Source organism: Kogia breviceps, chromosome 5 (genome assembly GCF_026419965.1).
Source record: "Kogia breviceps isolate mKogBre1 chromosome 5, mKogBre1 haplotype 1, whole genome shotgun sequence".
In the NCBI taxonomy this organism is placed as follows: Eukaryota; Metazoa; Chordata; class Mammalia; order Artiodactyla; family Physeteridae; genus Kogia; species Kogia breviceps.
In genome coordinates, this window is record NC_081314.1 from 66,167,477 (window position 1) to 66,188,352 (window position 20,876).

Here is a 20,876-nt window from a genome sequence, read left to right on the forward strand (position 1 = left end):
AATTCATCCTTTTCTCAAGTACTGCCCTCTGCTGTAGACGAGGGGCTGAACACTGGAAAGGAGGCCCTCTGATTCTCACACTGTGCTTTAAATTGGCGATTAATCTGAGACTGTCACTTTCTTCACTCTCTTCAGTGCACCAGTGGTGCTTAGCAATAACCACCTAGTTCCATGTTCCTGATAGTTAATATTTTCCCTAAACCTCTCAAATGCTAGAGACATTGCACCAGCTGGTGCATCCTTGTCTGCCTGTATCTGATCCCAGGTCACCACCAGGGAGGGTCTTAGCAATTGAACTGCTACATAGGCCAGGGACCAGCACTTCCAACATTCCACTTACCACTAGCAATGGGGTCCTCATTGCCACTTGGCCAGCAAGTGACCCAACACCAGAATCCCATCCTTTCTAGGACCTCTCTGGGTACTAACTGTCTTAGGTCAGGTTTCCCAGAGGCAGATTGTACAAGCGAGTTAAGGATAAAGGGCTTTCAGTTGAAATGTGTAAGGCAATGAGGGCAGAAGACAGAGCAAGGAAGAAGCCAGGTGCAGACGAGGGTTCAGCCAAGGTCCAGCATCTGCCTGATCCCCTGAGAAATACTGGAATATGTATGGCACCACAGGTGTCCCATCTTGAGGTAGAAGGGCTGGCTTTTGTACCAGCCAGCCAAGCTGCCCTTGAGGGAGGCCATAAGCTCTTAGGCATTTCTTGGCTGGATGACTCTGGTCAGCTGAAGATCGAAACTGACTGATAAAAAGGATCTGGATGAGGTCTCAACAGCCTCTACTATACTACCATGTGTGGGTTATTTATTTATAAATTTAATTTTATTTTTTAAACATCTTTACTGGAGTATAATTGCTTTATAATGTTGTGTTAATTTCTGCTGTATAACAAAGTGAATCAGCTATACATATACATATATCCCCATACCCTCTCCCTCTTGCATCTCCCTCCCACCCTCCCTATCCCAACCCTCTAGATGGTCACAAAGCACCAAGCTGATCTCCCTGTGCTGTGTGGCTGCTTCCCACTAGCTATCTATTTTACATTTGGTAGTGTACAAATGTCCATGCCACTCTCTCACTTCATCCCAGCTTACCCTTCCCCCTCCCCGTGTCCTCATGTCCATTCTCTATGTCTGTGTCGTCTTTATTCCTGTCCTGCCCCTAGGTTCATCAGAACCATTTTTTTTTTTTTAGATTCCATATATATGTGTTAGCATACGGTATTTGTTTTCCTCTTTCTGACTTACTTCACTCTGTATGACAGACTCTAGGTCCATCCACCTCACTACAAATAACTCAATTTCGTTTCCTTTTATGGCTGAGTAATATTCCATTGTATATATCTGTCACATCTTCTTTATCCATTCATCTGCCAATGGACACCTAGGTTGCTTCCATGTTCTGGCTATTGTAAATAGTGCTGCAATGAACATTGTGGTACATGACTCTTTTTGAATTATGGTCTTCTCAAGGTATATGCCCAGTAGTGAGATTGCTGGGTCATATCGTAGTTCTATTTTTAGTTTTTTAAGGAACCTCCATACTGTTCTCCACAGTGGCTGTATCAGTTTACATTCCCACCAACAGTGCAAGAGGGTTCCCTTTTCTCCACACCCTCTCCAGCATTTACTGTTTGTAGATTTTTTGATGATGGCCATTCTGACCGGTGTGAGGTGATACCTCATTGTAGTTTTGATTTGCATTTCTCTAATGATTAATGATGTTGTATGGGTTTTGATAGATACATAATGTCATGCATCCACCATTATATCATACAGAATAGTTTCACTATCCTAAAAATCTCCTGTGCTCCACCTACTCATTTCCCATCCCCTACACTTAACCCCTGATAACTACTGATCTTTTTATTATCTCTATAGTTTTCTCTTTTCCAGAATGTCATATTTGAAATCATACAGTATGTAACCTTTTCAGATTGGCTTATTTCATTTAGCAATATGCATTTAAGTTTCCACCATGTCTTTTTATGGCTTGATAGCTCAATTTCTTTTATTGCTGAATAATATCCCATTGTATGGATGTACTACAGTTTGCAAGTAATTTAGGTAAATACCAAGGAGTATGATCGCTGGACCATCTGGTAAGATTATCTTTAGCTTTGTGAGAATCTGCCAAACTGTCTGTACTATTTTGCATTCTTGTCAGCAATGAGAGTTCCTTGCTCCATATCCTCACCAGGATTTGGTATTTTCAGTGTCCTATACTACATTTACAATGTAACTCAGTTTTTTTGAGGTATCAGCCAATCTTTCGAAGAGCTGACTGGTTTTTGTGAACTTAACTAGTGAAAAAGTCACCAAAGCTCTCATCGACCTAACAGTTACTCCCATGTTGTCTTTCTGTCTCCTGAAAGCAGCCTGCTTTCCTAGCATTGAAGGTGTGTGCACACAAACAGATACACACAGACACACATAAACATATATGGACACAGTCTACAACCAAGCCTAGACTAGGATACCTGTAACTAAATGTCAGCTATTCCTCTGTTCACCTCATGCCTTTGAGTCTGATGACCTTGAATTAGTTGGACAGAGACAGAAGGAAGAAAAGAAAGCACCTGGACAATCCACATCTTTATGTTTTGGGTAAAGGAGGAGTTATAACTTTATTAACTGGCTGATATCTGCAAATTTGTAGATTGTAACAATGTTGGCCCTTCTGTCCTCAAGCAAAGGGTCTTTTAAAGGTCTCTTCAAGGGATTCTTGGAACATGAAAAAGGAGTTAAACCCCTCAAGAACAAAACATATTTTATGATACAAGGTGGATAAGCCCAATATTCTAATAGTCCTTGATAATCTGAAGAGTCACTGTTAAGTGGGAAGCTAAGATATGACTTGATCAGAGACAGTATCGGGGGATAAAGCCAATTATTTAAGAGATGAAAATATTGTTTATCTTTTCTTAAAAACATTTTTCACAAGCCAATTACTTCTCCATAGGAAAACAAAACAAATATGTCATATCTCACAGAGATTCTGCTACATAAAGGAACAGGTCTTATCATGCAAAGAAAATTTAGGGACTGTATTTCATGAACTCTCACCAGCCACAATTTTTTGCAAGCCTTACTTTTCCTGGTCTGTACTAAGAAGAAAATAGGTAATTTTTCATTTTTCAAATATACAATTTTATAACACACATACACACCCTAATTGAGAATAACAGCCTTATTAAATGGCATTGCCATTAGTATTTGTTAACCAGTACTAAAAATTCAATTTCTTAATTAATTAATTCTTATTGAATTAAGAAATTCAATTTCTTAATTTTCATAATTTCGTAAGAAATTATGAAAATTTCTTTAAAAATTTTCCCACATAATTAAGAAAATTTTGTCATATCCTGTCATATTTTGTCATAAAGAATTAATTTGTCATATCCTGCTCATTAGCATCCAAGGCTCTAGAAGTCTGAAGAGGAAAAATACACTAGTTAGCCTTGTGCTGGAGTAGGGGGTGGTCTTTGTATGTTTCCTTAATGACAAGGAATTTGTTTTTGTTTTTGTTTTTAAACATCTTTATTGGAGTATAACTGTTTTACAATAGTGTTTAGTTTTTCCTTTACAACAAAGTGAATCAGTTATACATATACATATGTTCCCATATCTCTTCCCTCTTGCATCACCCTCTCTCCCACCCTCTCTCCCTGATCAAGTGCTCCTAACCTTTCCAAGGAAAGCTCTGGGAAGAAATGAAGTCAATAAACCCTGGATAGAGCAAGAAATACAGTGCCACCATCCAGTGTCTTTATTCAAAGCAGGGACATTCTGGCAATGCTCTTAGCCTACAACCATTTCCTTAAGAGGACAGCTCTTCCAAAGAGGAAGTTACTTCTCAGTGTGAAACATTTGCCCTTCATTTTAATTCTGGCCTAACTGGATCTATGCAAATGAATAGCAGGAAGTTGATTTTTTTTTTTTTTTTTTTTCTGCGGGCCTCTCACCGCTGTGGCCTCTCCCGCCGCGGAGCACAGGCTCCGGAAGCACAGGCTCAGCGACCATGGCTCACGGTACCAGCCGCTCTGCGGCATGTGGGATCCTCCCGGACCGGGGCACGAACCCGTGTCCCGTGCATCGGCAGGCAGACTCTCAACCACTGCTCCACCAGGGAAGCCCATGAAGTTGATTTTATACCTTTCTTCTTCTTTTTTTAAAACATCTTTATTGGAGTATAACTGTTTTACAATGGTGTGTTAGTTTCTGCTTTACAACAAAGTGAATCAGATATACATACACATATGTTCCCATATCTCTTCCCTCTTGCTTCTCCCTCCCTCCCACCCTCCCTATCCCGCCCCTCTAGGTGGTCACAAAGCACGGAGCTGATCTCCCTGTGCCATGCAGCTGCTTCCCACTAGCTATCCACCCTAAGTTTGGTAGTGTATATATGTCCATGCCACTCTCTCACTTCGTCACAGCTTACCCTTCCCCCTCCCCATATCCTCAAGTCGTGCTCTAGTAGGTCTGTGTTTTATTCCCGTCCTACCCCTAGTCTCTTCATGACATTTTTTTCTTAGAGTCCATATATATGTGTTAGCATACGGTATTTGTTTTTCTCCTTCTGACTTAACTTCACTCTGTATGACAGACTCCAGGTCTATCCACCTCATTACAAATAACTCAGTTTCATTTCTTTTTATGGCTGAGTCATAGTCCATTGTATATATGTGCCACATCTTCTTTATCCATTCATCTGTTGATGGACACTTAGGTTGCTTCCATGTCCTGGCTATTGTAAATAGAGCTGCAATGAACATTTTGGTACATGACTCTTTTTGAATTATGGTTTTCTCAGGGTATATGCCCAGTAGTGGGATTGCTGGGTTGTATGGTAGTTCTATTTGTAGTTTTTTAAGGAACCTCCCTCCATACTGTTCTCCATAGTGGCTGTATCAATTTACATCCCCACCAGCAGTGCAAGAGGGTTCCCCTTTCTCCACACCCTCTCCAGCATTTATTGTTTCTAGAGTTTTTGATGATGGCCAATCTGACCGGTGTGAGATGATATCTCATTGTAGTTTTGATTTGCATTTCTCTAATGATTAATGATGTTGAGCATTCTTTCATGTGTTTGTTGGCAATCTGTATATCTTCTTTGGAGAAATATCTATTTAGGTCTTCTGCCCATTTTTGGATTGGGTTGTTTGTTTTTTTGTTATTGAGCTGCATGAGTTGCTTATAAATTTTGGAGATTAATCCTCTGTCAGTTGCTTCATTTGCAACTATTTTCTCCCATTCTAAGGGTTGTCTTTTGGTCTTGTTTATGGTATCCTTTGCTGTGCAAAAGCTTTTAAGTTTCATTAGGTCCCATTTGTTTATTTTTGTTTTTATTTCCATTTCTCTAGGAGGTGGGTCAAAAAGGATCTTGCTGTGATTTATGTCATAGAGTGTTCTACCTATGTTTTCCTCTAAGAGTTTGATAGTGTCTGGCCTTACATGTAGGTCTTTAACCCATGTACATGTAAAAGTATGAAATTAGAACACTCCCTAACACCATACACAAAAATATACCTTTCTTCTTACTCACATTAAGGAAGGGCTGAGAATCCAGCAATGTCTTCCTCAGCTTCTAAGCAACTGGTATCACCCCATTGCTTTCATGCCCCACTCTCCCATCGGATCCTACCTTTAATCTGACATGTGCTAGGGACTGAGACTTCCTTGCTACTGGTAGCTCTTTCCATATTTTCAATCCAGGGTGCAAATTCTACTTCATTGCCTTTGCTTTAGAGAAATATACATGACCTCACTACACTAGTTCTGTACTAGTTGAAGTGGTGCTGGCTCACACCAGATTATCCCCAGCTAAAGCCTTATGGACCTGCTTCCTCCTCCTCCTCTACCTGTGGTATAGAATTGCCCCAGCTCTCTGGTGACATTCAGCAAAGGAATGTTCAAGGGATACCACCTGCTGGATTATATATAGTTAACACCTAACTGGCTGCAAATCTGAGGTGAGGAGATGGAATCCCCTTTCATTGTCTCAAAAGCTGTTTCAAGTGCTCAACAAATAAGCACTTGCTAGGCACTGGAGGTCTGAGATGAATAAAACGTGCCCTGAGCTAAACCTCATCACCTCCTAGCTCTGCTTGCAGAGTGGTCTGCTAGCCTGATGTGATTATTCAACCAGTTTTTAAATTTGTTTATTCACTAAATATATACTGACCACTTACATGAGTGCCAGGCCCTTATATAATATGAGGCCCTTGGGAAGCTAAAACTAATAAGACAACCTCTATGCCCTAGAGGAAATTCATGGTCTAATGGGGAGGAAAACTTAAACACATCATAAAATTATAATACAGCACATTAAATGCTGTGATAGTGTGCTCCTTAAGGGAGTGGGTACAGAGAGGAGGGAGACTCAGCTGTCCAGCAGAGCCCTCACCCCTTGCCATCACTATCATCTCTTTGTTTTAGGGCCTGGGCTGCCTCTATTAGGAACAGGCCAAATGAGCCTAAAAAACTAAGCAGGCTGTACCTGAACTGGATCACAGTCTATAGGTTTATTCAACAAGCATTTATTGGGTACGTCGTGAGTGCCTTGGAGGGGGAGAGCAATCAGAGATGGAGAGGTTCTAAGTGGGCAGAATAGATGGGGTAAGGAGCACCAGTGAGAACTGAACCCTGAAAGAAGTGTGAGTGTATCTTCCTCCAGACAGGGAGGAATGAAGAGAGGGAGAATGAGGATCAGGAGAGTTCCAGGTGGAATGAGGGAAGCTGAACCAGTTAACATGCAAAGTGGTAGGCAGGGCAGTAAGGTGAAAATAGGAGTAGAATTGGAGGTCCTCAGAGGAAAGTTCCAGAAAACAGCCAGAAGCAAAGGCATTTACGGGAGGTTTCAAAACGGCAGGTATTACTCAACTGCAACTCAGCAAGCAAGCATTAGGAAAGATACCCAAGGCTGGCAGTGGGGTCAGGGAGCTAATATATTTTAATTAGAAAAATTAAATTAAAATTTAATTGGAAATCCCTTGTAATAAGCTAAGTATTGAAGAAAATCAATGAAAACAATGATATAGAACCAATAGGAACTATCTGCAACATTTGACACTTGTTTAAAAAAAAAATCAGTACACACCTAGTGCTTGCTTCAAACTGTATATTCCCTCGGCCTGAAATGAAAAAAACAAAAAACCACAGCACTCTCAAATGTAAGCCAATTTGAATAGATTTTACATGTTGATTTTATACACATGTACACACAGAATACTATAAAAATTGATGAAAGTGTGTAGATCTTGGTCTTATTTTCTTAGTAATTTGGAAAACCTTTCTGCAGTCCTGGCTCACCTGGACTTGGCAACCCCTCCCACTTCTCTGACCATCCTGCTGCATCCCGTGTGCCTTGATTCTCAGTCCGTCCACGTTTCCACAGTTAGCTCCATTAGCACTGAATTAAGAAATAAACAATGGGCCTATTAAGTGCTCACTTTTTCCACCTGAGCCCAAGTTACATGGCTTGGTAAGGGAAACATCATGCGTTTCTGGGACAGGATGAGAATCACATTCTTTGTTCGGGTGTTGTCCCAGTTGTGAGAACAGCACCAGGTCTCAACCTGCAGTGTCCCTCACCACCTGCATCGGCATTAAACCCAAACTGATACTCGAGGCTTACCTCCTTCTCTCTCAACCTCATTTCCTTCCACTCTACCCATGAACCTCTCAAGCCAGGCTCCAAGTCATCACTGAACATGTTCCCTTGGCAGCAGCTCGGTGCTTTCAAAGGTTCGTGGGTCCACCTTTATTACCCATGTGACGGCACGAGTTGCCCAGTTGCTAGGATGGGCCTGTGGCCTGGAGCACGATGCCTTGTACCACAAAGGGGCTTTGCCTTGTACCACACACCGTGCTGCCCCCGCGAAGCCGCCTGCCGCCAGAGCTCCTGCCTGGTGAACCTGATCTCCCAGTGTCCCTAGGCCTCCCTGTCACACGGGGTTAGGCCACACGGGAGGAGGTTGTCCCAAATCACAGGGCCTGCCGCCCTCCTTGACTTAGGCCTCCGTGTCGCACGCGTCAGGTTACGCTCTTCTCTTCCCAGCCCAGAGCCTGTCTGACTCTGTAACTCCCTCTGGGCACAGGTCCCTTCTGCCTGGCTGTCTCGAGAGGCCCTGTCTCCACACCCTCAGCGGCTCCCAGGGCCCGTCCTGCCGCCTTAGAGGCCCCCGTCGCTGGGGGCCTGGAGGCCTTGTCCAGAGGGCAATGAGTTATCATGCCCAGCAGTCCCGGTGGTTGAAGGTGGGGTCGGGCAGTGTAGGAATGAACTGGGGTGATAATGCGTAGGTGTCAGAGCCGTGTGAGTGCTGGGCAGGGGTGAGGTCCTGATGTTCCTGATCTGGCAACCTCTGAAACCTCCCTTCCCTGTTGCCTGATGCCCCTGAGTCTGTGTTCTGCCCTGGAGTCTCATCTCTCGGGGACCAACCCAAGGCCCCACTCCTGCTCACTCACCCGCAGGGCACGGAGGCCCCTCTGAATTCCTAGAGCCCTTGCTGTGGGCATCACTCGCAGTGACATTTCATCAGACCCTGCTTGGTGAGCCAGGCTCAGGAGACCTGGTCCTGCTGCAGGAAAGCTGTGTGAAATTGACCCTCAGTTGGACTGCCTGTGAAAGGAAGGGGCTGGGTCCACACCTCTGGGCCGATCTTTCAGTTCAGATTTTTTATTTTTTTAATCTAAACTACTTGCTAGCATCTGGTTCTCCTTCTTATCTATATTTTACATTCCTGTCACAACCTAGAGCACACAGTGCTAGGACTTGAGGAAGACTTAAGAAATGTGTTTCTGAATTATTAACTGAATAAATGCCATGACTTCACAACAAACGTGTTTTTCTGTGGGGCAGGGAAGGGCAGGGTGATCTAGTTAAAAATCTAGATTGTATATTAAGCTCAATATTGTTAAGGTGTCACTCCACCAAATTGATCTATAGATTTTACACAATCCCAATCAAGATCCCAGCATGCTTTCTTATAGAAATCAACAAGCTGATTCTAAACTATATACAGAAATGTAAAGGATATAGAATAGCCAAAACAACTTTAAAAAGGAAAAACAATGTCAAAGGACTCAAATGATCTGATTTTAAGACATTATAAAGCTACAGTAATCAAGATAGTAAGGTATTCATGTCAAGACAGACAAATAGATCAATTAAACAGAATACAGCATCCAGCAACAGATGCACTTATATAAAGAGTCAATTGGTGGAAGAAGAGTCTTTTCAACAATGGTAGTAGAACAACAATTAATGTGCACAAAATTGAACTTTGATTGACACTTTATACCATACACCATAAAAAACCCTCAGAACAGATCAGAGACCTAAATGTAAAACTTAAACTATAAACCATCTAAGGAGAAAACATAGTAGAAAATCTTTGTGACCTTTAGACAAATATTTATCAGGCACAACACCAACAGTATGATCCAAAATTTTTTAAAAATTGTATTTCATAAAACTTAAAATCTTCTGCCCTTAAAAATGTGCTCTTAAGAGAATGAAAAGCTAAGCTACATACTGAAAGACAGTATTTGCAAAGTATATATCCAATAAAGGACTTATACTTAGAATATATTAAAAAAACTCTCAAAACTAAATAATAAGAAAACAAGAAGATACATGTATGGTATGGAAGCACACAAAAAGATGCTGAACCATTAATCAAAACAAATTAAAACCTCAGTAACATGCCACTACACACCTATTAGAAGGCTTAAAATTTAAAAAGACTGACAATACCAAGTGTTGGTGAGGATGTGGAGCAAGTGGAACTTTCATACACTGCTGTGGGAGTATAAGATGGTATAATCGCACTGGAAAATAGCTTAGCCATTTCTTAAAAAATTAAACATGCACCTGCCATCTGGCCTAACCATTACACTCTTAGGTATTTACCCAAGAGAAATGAAAACCTAAGTCCATGAGAAGATTTGTACTCAAATGTTCATAGCAGCATTATCCAGAATAGCCCCTCAGAAGTGGAAAGAAACCAAATGTTCATTAACAGGTAAATGGATACATAAACTGGGGTATATCCAAGCAATGGAATGCTACACAGCAATTAAAAGGAATGTACTATTGCTACACAAAGCAACATGAATGCATCTCAAAATAATTATGCTGGGACTTCCCTGGTGGTGCAGTGGATAAGAATCCGCCTGCCGATGCAGAGGGGACATGGGTTCGAGCCCTGGTCTGGGAATATTCCACATGCCGCGGAGCAACTAAGCCCGTGGGCCACAACTACTGAGCCTGCGCTCTAGAGCCCACATGCCACAACTACTGAAGCCCGCGTGCCTAGAGCCTGTGCTCCGCAACAAGAGAAGCTACCGCAATGAGAAGCCCGCGCACCACAACGAAGGGTGTTCACCGCAACTAGAGAAAGTCCGCATGCAGCAACAAAGACCCAACGCAGCCAAAAATAATTAAAAAAAAAAAAAAAAAAAAAAAGCTAGGTGAGAGAAACTAGGCCAAAAAAAGTACATGTTATATATTTTCTTTATGGAATTTTTAAAAAATCAAAGTAATCTATAGCAATAGAAATGAGATCAGTGATCATCTGGAGAGCTGTAGGGGGGTAAGAGAGGGGCAAGAGAAAGTAATAAAAAGAGACATGAGGAAAATTTTGGGGGTGAAAGAAGTGTTCATTATCTTGATTGTGTGATGCTTTCACAGGTATGTACATATGTCAAAATTTATCAAATTGTATACTTTAAATATGTGCAATTTATTATGTCAATTATACTTCAATAAATCTGTATTTTTTTAATAAAACTGTTTTAAAAATTGTAGTTTAAGTCCTCTACCCAGAAACTTTAATAAGCTACAATGCATATTCCCAGGCATAAGCCCTAGCTATCCTAATTCTACAGTTCTAGGCTAGGACCCAGAAATCTGCATTTGACCCAAGCTCTTCAAGTAACTCCAGTGCAGGCTGTCCCTAAACCACCCTTTGTGAAACACTGGTCTAGGGAGTAAGGATTTCTAGAACAATATTGTTATTGAATGTTTGTTTCTGGGGAAAATAAGTAACTTTTTCTACTAGGGTTTTTATGTTCCTGTATTATGCCCCCCGAGCACGCATATTCCATTACCGTAACAAATACTTAGAATACTATTAATAGTTCAAAAGCAAAATTAAATCATAGTTTTTTTTCCAATCTTACCTTTATATAAATTAAAATTAACTACATGATCTTGTTACCATTTCCTGGCAGAGGCCTACAGTGTAAATCGAGAAATTAGGCCACTTGATTGTAACTGAAAACCAATGTGGTGGTTTTTCCAATCACATTTCTTATCTTTTTCTTCATCTTATGACGCACACCCACCCTCACATCCTCCTGACTAGTTCATGATCATCGAAGACACAGAAAGAGCATGAAATGGTTTCATTCCTGCTAAGTCTCTGAAGACAAAGTTATCTTTTCACATTTACATAATTTTTCTTAGTAAACAACAAAAATCGTTGTCAGTACAAATATAGGAGATAGGTTTTCCACATGAGACTAGCATCTCTTATCCCTAGCAACTTTACCCGAAGGAAATATTAGAACTCAATTGATGAAGCTTGTTGTGGATTTTCCTATCTAATATCACTTGAGAAGACAAATGTGAAAGGGTAAAGCCTACTCAAAGATGATTTTTAATGATTAAAGGGAATACAGTGAGTGACATATGTGAAAATGGTGCAGGGAAAAAATTCTCTCCTCAATGAAAGCATGGAAAAAGCTGATAAAAATAGTCAGACACAATATTTTCAGAATGCTGGAAATTAAACAAAGGCAATCAGGAGAGCATTAATTCAAGAAGAATGGATGAATCTCAGTATGACCAGTGAGCTCTGTGGTATCTTAGTTGCCCTAGTCCCATCTTACCCCTTCTTGGTGGTGGCCTTGGAAGCCAACAGCCTGCAATCATGGTGAAAATTAGCAAGCTGTAGGAAATTAGCACCTGTAGGAAGGGACAGAGCAGGGTTGGAGCTCCTTCAAAGTCTCATTCCCAGTAGATTGTCATTATTTGAGTTGTCTGGGGATTCCCTGGAATATCCTACTTGCAAGGCTGTCTTTATTAACTCAACTAAGAGCTTGCTCAGTGTGAAAAGCCTTTTCCCCAGGGGCATTTGTAGAAAATGTCCAGGGTGATTGTTTAACTTCTTGGCTGCTTGAGGCACTGGATATCAGGTGGGGCAAAAATAGGCTAATCAGAAAGTTTAAAAGGAAAAACTTAAGAATAAGATATTCATAGTGGTTTTGAAAAACTCCAAATAGTCCTGAGAATCTAGAAGTCCACTGTGCACATGCTCAGGGTTGTGTGCATGCTCAGGAAAAATCTTAGCAGGGCTTATGCTCTCACCTTGGTTGATCTTGAGGCTCTGCACAAAAAGGAAGTGAAGGCTAACGTGGAATTGTCACCTGTCTGGCTGAATATTGAAGGTGTGCTTCAAATCCATGTAGAGGGACTTCCCTCGTGGCACAGTGGTTAAGAATCTGTCTGCCAATGCAGGGGACACAGGTTCAAGCCCTGGTCTGGGAAGATCCCACATGCTGCAGAGCAATTAAGCCTGTGTGCCACAACTACTGAACCTGAGCTCTAGAGCCCATGAGCCACAACTACTGAGCCCATGTGCCACAACTACTGAAGCCCACACACTGAGAACCTGTGCTCCGCAACAAGAGAAGCCACCACAATGAGAAGCCTGCACACTGCAACAAAGAGTAGCCCCTGCTCACCGCAACTAGAGAAAGCCCGTGTGCAACAATGGAGACCCAATGCAGTCAAAAAATAAAATATAAATAAATAAATAAATTTATTTTTTAAAAAAATCCACAGAGCCCCTTGGCAAAGACTGTAATGCTTGTTGGTTTCAGGTGTTTAAGGAAATCTCTGCCCAGTCATGAACCAAGCAGAGACTTCAGTGGCTACACATGACCATGAATACAGATTTTATAGAATTGTTTCAGAAAAGTCAGTAAGTAAACAAACAACAACAACAAATAGCAACAATAGCAAACACTGGAGATGGAGGAGAATCTGATTTCCAGAGTTGCCACATTATGTTATTTTATTTTATTTTATTTTTATTTTATTTATTTATTTATTTATTTTTTGATATGTGGGCCTCTCACTGTCGTGGCCTCTCCCGCTGCGGAGCACAGGCTCCGGACGCGCAGGCTCAGCGGCCATGGCTCACGGGCCCAGCCGCTCCGCGGCACGCGGGATCCTCCCGGACCAGGGCACGAACCCGCGTCCCCTGCATCGGCAGGCAGACTCTCAACCACTGCGCCACCAGGGAAGCCCCACATTATGTTATTTTAAATGTCCAGTTTTCAAAGAAAAATTATGACATATGCAGAGAAATAAGAAAGTATAGCCCATACACAGAAAAAAAAGTAGTCAGTAGAAACTGTCCCTGAGGAAGCCAATATATTGCACTTCTTAGACCAAGGCTTTAAACCAGTTTTAAAAAAATGTTTAGAATGAAAGGAAACCATACATAAAGAACTACAGAAAAGTATGAAAACAAAATCTCATCAAATAGAGAAATTATATTTTAAAAGGGCCAAATAGATGTTTGGGGTTGAAAAGTATAATAACTGAAATGAAAAATTCACTAGAGTGGCTCAGTAGCAGATTTGAGCAGGCAGAAGAAAGAATCAGAGAACTCAGATATGGGTCAATTCAAGCTATCCAGTTTGAGGAAGAGAAAGAAAAAGAATGAAAAAAAAAATGAACAGAGACTTAAAGACCTATAGGACACCAACAAGCATATCAACATACCAAGTATATCAAGCATAATGGAAACGCCAGAGGAGAGAAAAAAGGGACTGAAAGATTACTTAAAGAAATAATGGGCAAAGACTTCCAAACTTTGATGAAAAATGCTAATCTATATATCCAAGATGATCTACAAACTCCAAGAAATAAAAACTCAGAGACCCACACCTATACCTAACATAATCAAACTGTCAAAAGATAAAGAAAGGAGAGACAGCCCAGATGGCAGAGTAGAAAGACTGTAAGCTCACCTCCTTTCATGGCCACACCAAAATTAAAACTATTTACAGAGAAACTATTGATGAGAACCACCTGAAGATTAGCAGAAAAGATTTTCCACAACTGAAGATATAAAGAAGGAATCACAATGAGATGGGTAGGAGGGGCAGAGAAGCAGTATAGTCAAAAGCAGTATAGGCAACCCACAAACGGGAGTATAATCACAATTGCATACGTTTTCCCTAAGGAGCAAGAGGTACAAGTCCCACGTTGAGCACCCCAGCTCAGCGGTCCTGCACCAGGAAGATGAGCCCCCAGAGTGTCTGGCTTTGAAGGCCAGTGGGGATTACTTTTGGGAGAGTTAGAGGGCTCTAAGAAATAGAGGCTCTACTTTTAAAGAGCATGCACAAAATCTCACATGCTCCAAGACCCAGGGCAGAAGAAATAGTTTGAAAGGAGCCTGTGTCAGACCCACCTGACACAGAGAGATAAGAGGCAACTGGGACTCCCCCTGGGAATATAGATGCTGGCAGCAGCCATCTTTAGGAGCTCATTCTACCATGATGACACTGGTGCTGGCAAGTGCCACTTTGGAATCCTCCCTCTAGATGATTAGTTCTGGGACACAGCCCCACCCAGAAGCAGGCCTGATGCCCTAGGACCCCATGAGCCTCCAGCTATTCAAAGATCTAGCCCCATCCACCAGAAGGTCCGGGACCCAGACCCACTCACCAGTGGGCTGGCACTAGTCCTGGAAACCCCTGAGCCGTGTAGCCAGTTGCGCCAGGACCTAGCACTGCTTACCAGCAGGTGGGAAGCCTCCTCCAAGAGGCAGAGCCTGGCAGCCAACTGGGATGGGGGCCAGCCCTGCTTACAAGTGTGCTTACAGTAGTCAGCCTCATCACAACAGAAGGGTCCACAGAGCCCACATAGGAGGCAGCCTTAGAGCACATCACTCTGGTGACCAAAGAGAAGCGGGCTTTTGGGCCCCAAAGAACATCTCCTACATAAGGCCACTTCTCCGACATTGGGAAACGTAACTGACTTACCTAGAATATATAAAAATAAAAACAGAGAATTAGGCAAAATGAGGTGACAGAGGAATATGTTCCAAATGAAGGAACAAGATAAAACCCCAGAAGAAATATTAAGGAATACTTATTACTTATCTACCCAACACAGAGCTCAAGGTAATGATCATAAAATGCTCAATGAGCCCAAAAGAAAAATAGATGAACACAGAGAGAAATTTTTAAAGAGTTAGAAAATATAAAGAACCAAGCAGAGCTGAAGAATAAAATAATTAAAACAAAATATACACTAAAAGGAATCAACAGTAGATTAGATGATACAGAGGAGCGGATCAGCAAACTGGAAGACAGAATACTGGAAATCACCCAAGCTGACCAGAAAAAAGAAAAGGAACTGTAAAAAATGAGGATACTTTAAGAGACCTCTGGGACAACATCAAGCATATTAACATTTGCACTATAGGGGTTCCAGAAAGAGAAGAGAGAGAGAAAGTGGCAGATAACTTATTTGAAGATATAATAGCTGAAAACTTCCCTAGCCTGGGGAAGGAAACAGACATCAGGTCCAGGAAGCACAGAGAGTCCCAAACAAGATAAACCCAAAGAAATCCACACTAAGACATGTTGTAATTAAATTGGTAAAAAATAACAATAAAGAGAGACTCTTAAAAGCAGCAAGGGAAAAGCAACTAGTTACATAAAATTGCAGGATATGAAAGTAATATACACAAATCTGTTGCATTTCTATACACTAACAATGACCTATCAGAAAGAGAAATCAAGAAAAAAATCTAATTTACAATTGCATCAAAAAGAATAAAATACCTAGGAATAAATCTAACCAAGGAGAGAAGACTATAAGATATTGATGAAAGAAATTGAGGACAACACAAACAAATGGAAAGTTATACCATTCTCATGGATTGGAAGAATCAATATTGTTAAAATGACCATGCTCCCCAAGACAATCTGCAGATTCAATGCAATTCCTATCAAAATACCAATGGCATTTTTCACAGAAGTAGAAGAAATAATTCCAAATTTGTATGGAAACAAAAGATCCTGAATAGCCAAAACAATCTTGAGAAAGAAGAACAAAGCTGGCAGTATCATGAGCCATGATTTCAAACTATACTACAAAGATACAGTAATCAAAACAATATGGTAGTGGCACAAAAACAGACACATAGATCAATGGAATAGAATAGAGAGCCCAGAAATAAACCCACACTTATGTGGGCAATTAATCTATGACAAAGGAGGTGAGAAAGAATATACAATGCGGAAAAAACAGCATCTCCAATAAATGGTGTTGGGAAAACCGGACAGCTACATGTGAAGGAATCAAATTGGACTACTTTCTCATACCATATACAAAAATAAACTCAAAATGAATTAAGACTTAAATGTAAGACCCGAAGCCATAAAACTCCTGAAAGAAAACACAATCAGTATACTTTTTTTTTCCTGTGCCATGTGGCATGTGGATCTCAGTTTCCTGACGAGGGATTGAACCTGTGCCCCCTGCAGTGGAAGTGCAGAGTGGACTGGACCACCAGGGAAGTCCCAGGCAGTATACTTTTTGACATAAATTATAGCAATACTTTGTGTATAGAAATACTGAACCACTGTGTTGTGCACCTGGAACAAACACAGTTTTGTAGGTCAATTACCCTTTAATTAAAAAAAAAAAAAGACAGAGAATCTGGAAAGCAGCAAGAGAAAAGCAATTTGTCACATGCAAAGAATCTTTAATAAGATAAATAGCTTAATTCTTATCATAAACTATGGAGGCCACAAAACAGTGGGATGACAAAAGTGCTTAAAGGAAAAGACTGTCAGCAGAGAATTCTATATCTATGGCCAACTGATTTTCATCAAGTGTGCTGTCTTGGTTCAGGCTGCTATAACAAAATACCATAGACTGGGTGGCTTATAAATGACTGAAGTTTATTTCTCACAGTTCTGGAGGTTGGAAGTCTGAGATGAGGGTGCCAGCATGGTTGAGTTCTGGCAAGGACCCTCCTCTGGGCTGCAGACTGTTGACTTCTGATTAAGAAAACTGGATCTTGGCAATTGGGTATGTGGGAGTATGTGTAAAAGGGACATGCACACAACCACAAAAACCCACACACAATCTAAAGAATCCACAGGTGCTTCCAGGTACTATGAAAATGTGCCCACAGTTATTTTCTAGGCAAAGCATTTTCTTTGACAGTATCCCCAATCTCCTTACCCACTACAAAATTGGAATCAGTATAACTCTCCAGACTAAAGTCAGCAAGGGTAACCTTACCTTTAATATTGTTTTGTTGTTCCAGCAATAATTTACTTATTTCTGAAAACCAACAATCTCTGATTTCTTTTGAAGCTGCCTGCAATTACAAATAAGAAAATACCATGAGTATCAGATCATATGGTGCATTAATTGGACAGGACTTTTATTCTCTGTGTGACCTTTAGGATGTGATAGAAAACACTGGTTGAGTCATGGGAACACAATAGGGAAAGGGGAAAGAACACCTATGGGGAAGGCATGAATTTTACCTGTAGGATGTATTTCTCGAGTCCATTTTGGTTGGTAATTTCAAACTTTCTGTTGCTCCCCCTTCCAAGTTGGTGAATTGAAAGTGTCATTAACTATTGTAAAGAAAGAAGAAAATTTTCTATACCATCTTTTCTGATTAAAAAATTATCCCTCGGGCTTCCCTGGTGGCGCAGTGGTTGAGAGTCTACCTGCCGATGCAGGGGACAGGGGTTCGTGCCCCAGTCCGGGAAGATCCCACATGCCGCGGAGCGGCTAGGCCCGTGAGCCATGGCCGCTGAGCCTGTGTGTCCGGAGCCTGTGCTCCGTAACGGGAGAGGCCACAGCAGTGAGAGGCCCGCATACAGAAAAAAGAAAAAAAAATTATCCCTGTCAGCCACTCTAATCTTTGCTACCCTTGATTGCTCTCTTCTTCCATCTTCCTTCCAAGTGTTTTGCTGTCCTCTGTTAACAGCCCCAAGGAGCATAAAACATAATCTGGTACAGTGTCATTTGTCTTGTCTGTTTCAGAGGACAAGACAGACTATATGTTTCCATATGCAGAGCTGTAGCCTTCAACTTTAAGCAAAAAGATTATCTCTCCTTTAATACTGAGTATTTCACAAATCTCTACATAGTAGTAACTGAATTAGTATCCATTAAGAAACAAAAATAACAAAAAGTACTATGAATAAACTACCAATTTTAATCACAAGAGCACGTGTGTGTGTGCATGTGATCGCTAGCTATGAAATATTTCTTATATGGGTAAGAGGCAATGTTTGGTGTGGACATGGGTTCCTATATCCCCAGGGTCAGGATGTTGCCTACACTTGCATGCAAAGATGCATGGTTGAGAAGATGAAATCCAGCCCATGCTCTAATCTCCAAGGTGTTCAATCCTCTGCCTGGAGGAAAGAGGGTACTTTTCAATTAGTTTGCCCAGACAGGCTGCCATTGGGTCCTTTTTCTCCACCCAGCACAAAGGCACCTCTGTGCCAGCGCTGGCCCTATCTAGTGGCTGATTAGCTCTGACTCTGGAATCAGGCCTGTGTGTGGATTCTCGCTCAGTTGTGTGGCATTTGGCAAGTTAACCTCACCTCAGTTTCCTTATCTGTAAAATACGGATAACAGCATTTCTCTCCATAGGGTTGTGCTGACTCCCAAGTGCAATAGGACCCCTTTACCTTCATAGACTTCTTAAAGCTGTAATGAGGAGACAGGCCCTGGTCACTGGGCTCCATTCGTATCTTACAGAACACTATTCCCTGTTCAAATAGATAGATTTGCCTCTGGCTGGGCTTAAATCGAATTAAATCCTTCATCTTATAACGATCCTTGTGAACTGTCCAGACGTTGAAAGAGCCATGCATCAACAGCTTGCCCAGTTTTCTGATATCGTCCTTTGGGAAACACAGACACACACAAAAAGAAGCTGTTAAATTACTTGACAGGAAAGAACTCTTAGGGGTCTGTTTTCAAATTACAGACCATGCTTATTTGAAGTTTACAATCTTACAAGTGCCAGTCAGGCTAATCTGTCACTAATCAAAACTACAATTTTGTGAGCTTCACTGAGCATGGCATCATTCAGTTATATAAGGAAATAGTGCATGTTAGCAATACTTTGAACTGAAGATATTAGTACTCCAATATTTTTGTCTTGCAATTAATTTTAGCTAGCAGAATTCAATTTCTTCTTCTTTGTTTTTGATACAAGACACTACTTAAAAAGGCCAAGAAATTAACATTTTAATTATGTTTGGGAGAGCCAGAATCTTTGCTGCATTATGGATCTTTGGTAATCCATGTATTCTATCTGTATCCTAACCTCTCCTTCAGGTATATGAGAACCTGAGAACATGAGATTTGTTCTGAAAGGAGAAAGCTTAGTATGACCTAATCTTCATAATACTGTAATGGAAATGGTAATTACATTCAACTCTGCATTTTTCAGAGTGAGTGAACAGTGCAAAGATAATTCCAAATGACAAATTTTTTATTTCATCTTTTTGGCTCTAAGGCACATACTATGTCTCCTTCCACCATCATATGTCTGGTTGAAAGTCCAAATGAAGTGACCTGGCCTTCTCTGAGCTCTCTGTAAAGGTAGTGGAGTGTGATGAACTAGAAATGTGGTATTTTTCAAAAATTATATCACTTAAAGTAGATAATCAAGAATTTATTTCCCTGAATCAAAACACCAAAAGGAAAAATTATTTGAACAGGACCAGGACAGAGACATTTCCCTGAGTTACATCTAGCTGAGATAAAGCCCTACAATTTCTGATAATTATTACTAGACATATGTGCATTTTATAACTTATTTATATTGAACAAACTGTGAATACCTTTAAAAAATGAATGACTTTATATCTGAAAGTCTAAAAACAAAAACTTCAAGGACAATAAACTCTAGTCATCTCTATGGTGCTTGTGTCATATTTTCAGAGCTATTTTTCTCTTTTTGCTTTGTAAAATTTACATGTGTTAAATGTAGTGAATAAGATCCTCATTGAGGAATAAGAGCTCCAGTCACAAGGCCTTCTCTCCTAAAAGCATGATGCTTCCGCTGCAGGTTGCCCAGGCTTAGCTTGACTGCACCCCAAGACAGATGGGCGATGGGTCCATGAGGACCGGTGAGGAGTTTTTCACTCTATCCACATCCTTCCTGCACCCACTCAAATGGAAACACCCCAGCCCTCAGTGATTGCTTTCTCCTTTACACCCATTCAATTTGTACAATTCAGACCTATAGAGTACAGGAAATATGTTTAGTCAAGGCAGCTGGCAAAAGTAGATGTTTAACATTTGCCACAGGAATGATTGTAATCAGTAGTTTCTATTAAAAAATGTATTTATATTTCACCCCATTTCAAAAATTAGATACATCTTATAAAATATATATATTATAGGCAGACAGAAAATAACCAAGGAAATTAGGCTGAAGAAAAAAAATAGAGATTAAAACAGTAAGATGAAGAGGATGTACATAAAACCCAAACAATAAAAAGCATGTAAAGTTGCTGCAGACTAGACTTTGACTTTCTAGCAGGCAGTACAGAGGGAAATCTGGTGAGTTATATGATTCATTATGTCTGAAGACATACCCAAGCCAGTTGTTAAGGGAAAGCATGGCAATTTGTTAATAAGACGTGAGAGAAATTTCTCCCATGGGTCTTCATAAAGGGTCACTGCGTCAAATACTGAGCCCACCTTCAACCTCATCCCAGAATAGACGGATGAATGGATTTTAGGTAAAGCTGTTTCTAAGAACACATCTGGGAAATGTGGAGGCA

At 40.8% G+C, this 20,876-nt stretch overlaps 1 protein-coding gene across 4 annotated transcripts in view; it reads right to left on the reverse strand.

Annotated features, from left to right (window-relative positions):
• The window catches only part of MCF2L2 (MCF.2 cell line derived transforming sequence-like 2), a 239,805-nt gene that overhangs the window by 10,858 nt on the left and 208,071 nt on the right, over positions 1–20,876 (reverse strand). For all 4 annotated transcript variants that reach the window (XM_067034104.1, XM_067034103.1, XM_067034105.1 and 1 more), the window contains 3 exons: positions 18,765–18,980; positions 17,601–17,693; positions 17,350–17,428 (listed from right to left, as the gene is read on the reverse strand). In XM_067034104.1, the coding sequence (XP_066890205.1) occupies positions 17,350–17,428; positions 17,601–17,693; positions 18,765–18,980 (388 nt within the window). The remainder of the gene's footprint in view (positions 1–17,349; positions 17,429–17,600; positions 17,694–18,764; positions 18,981–20,876) is intronic.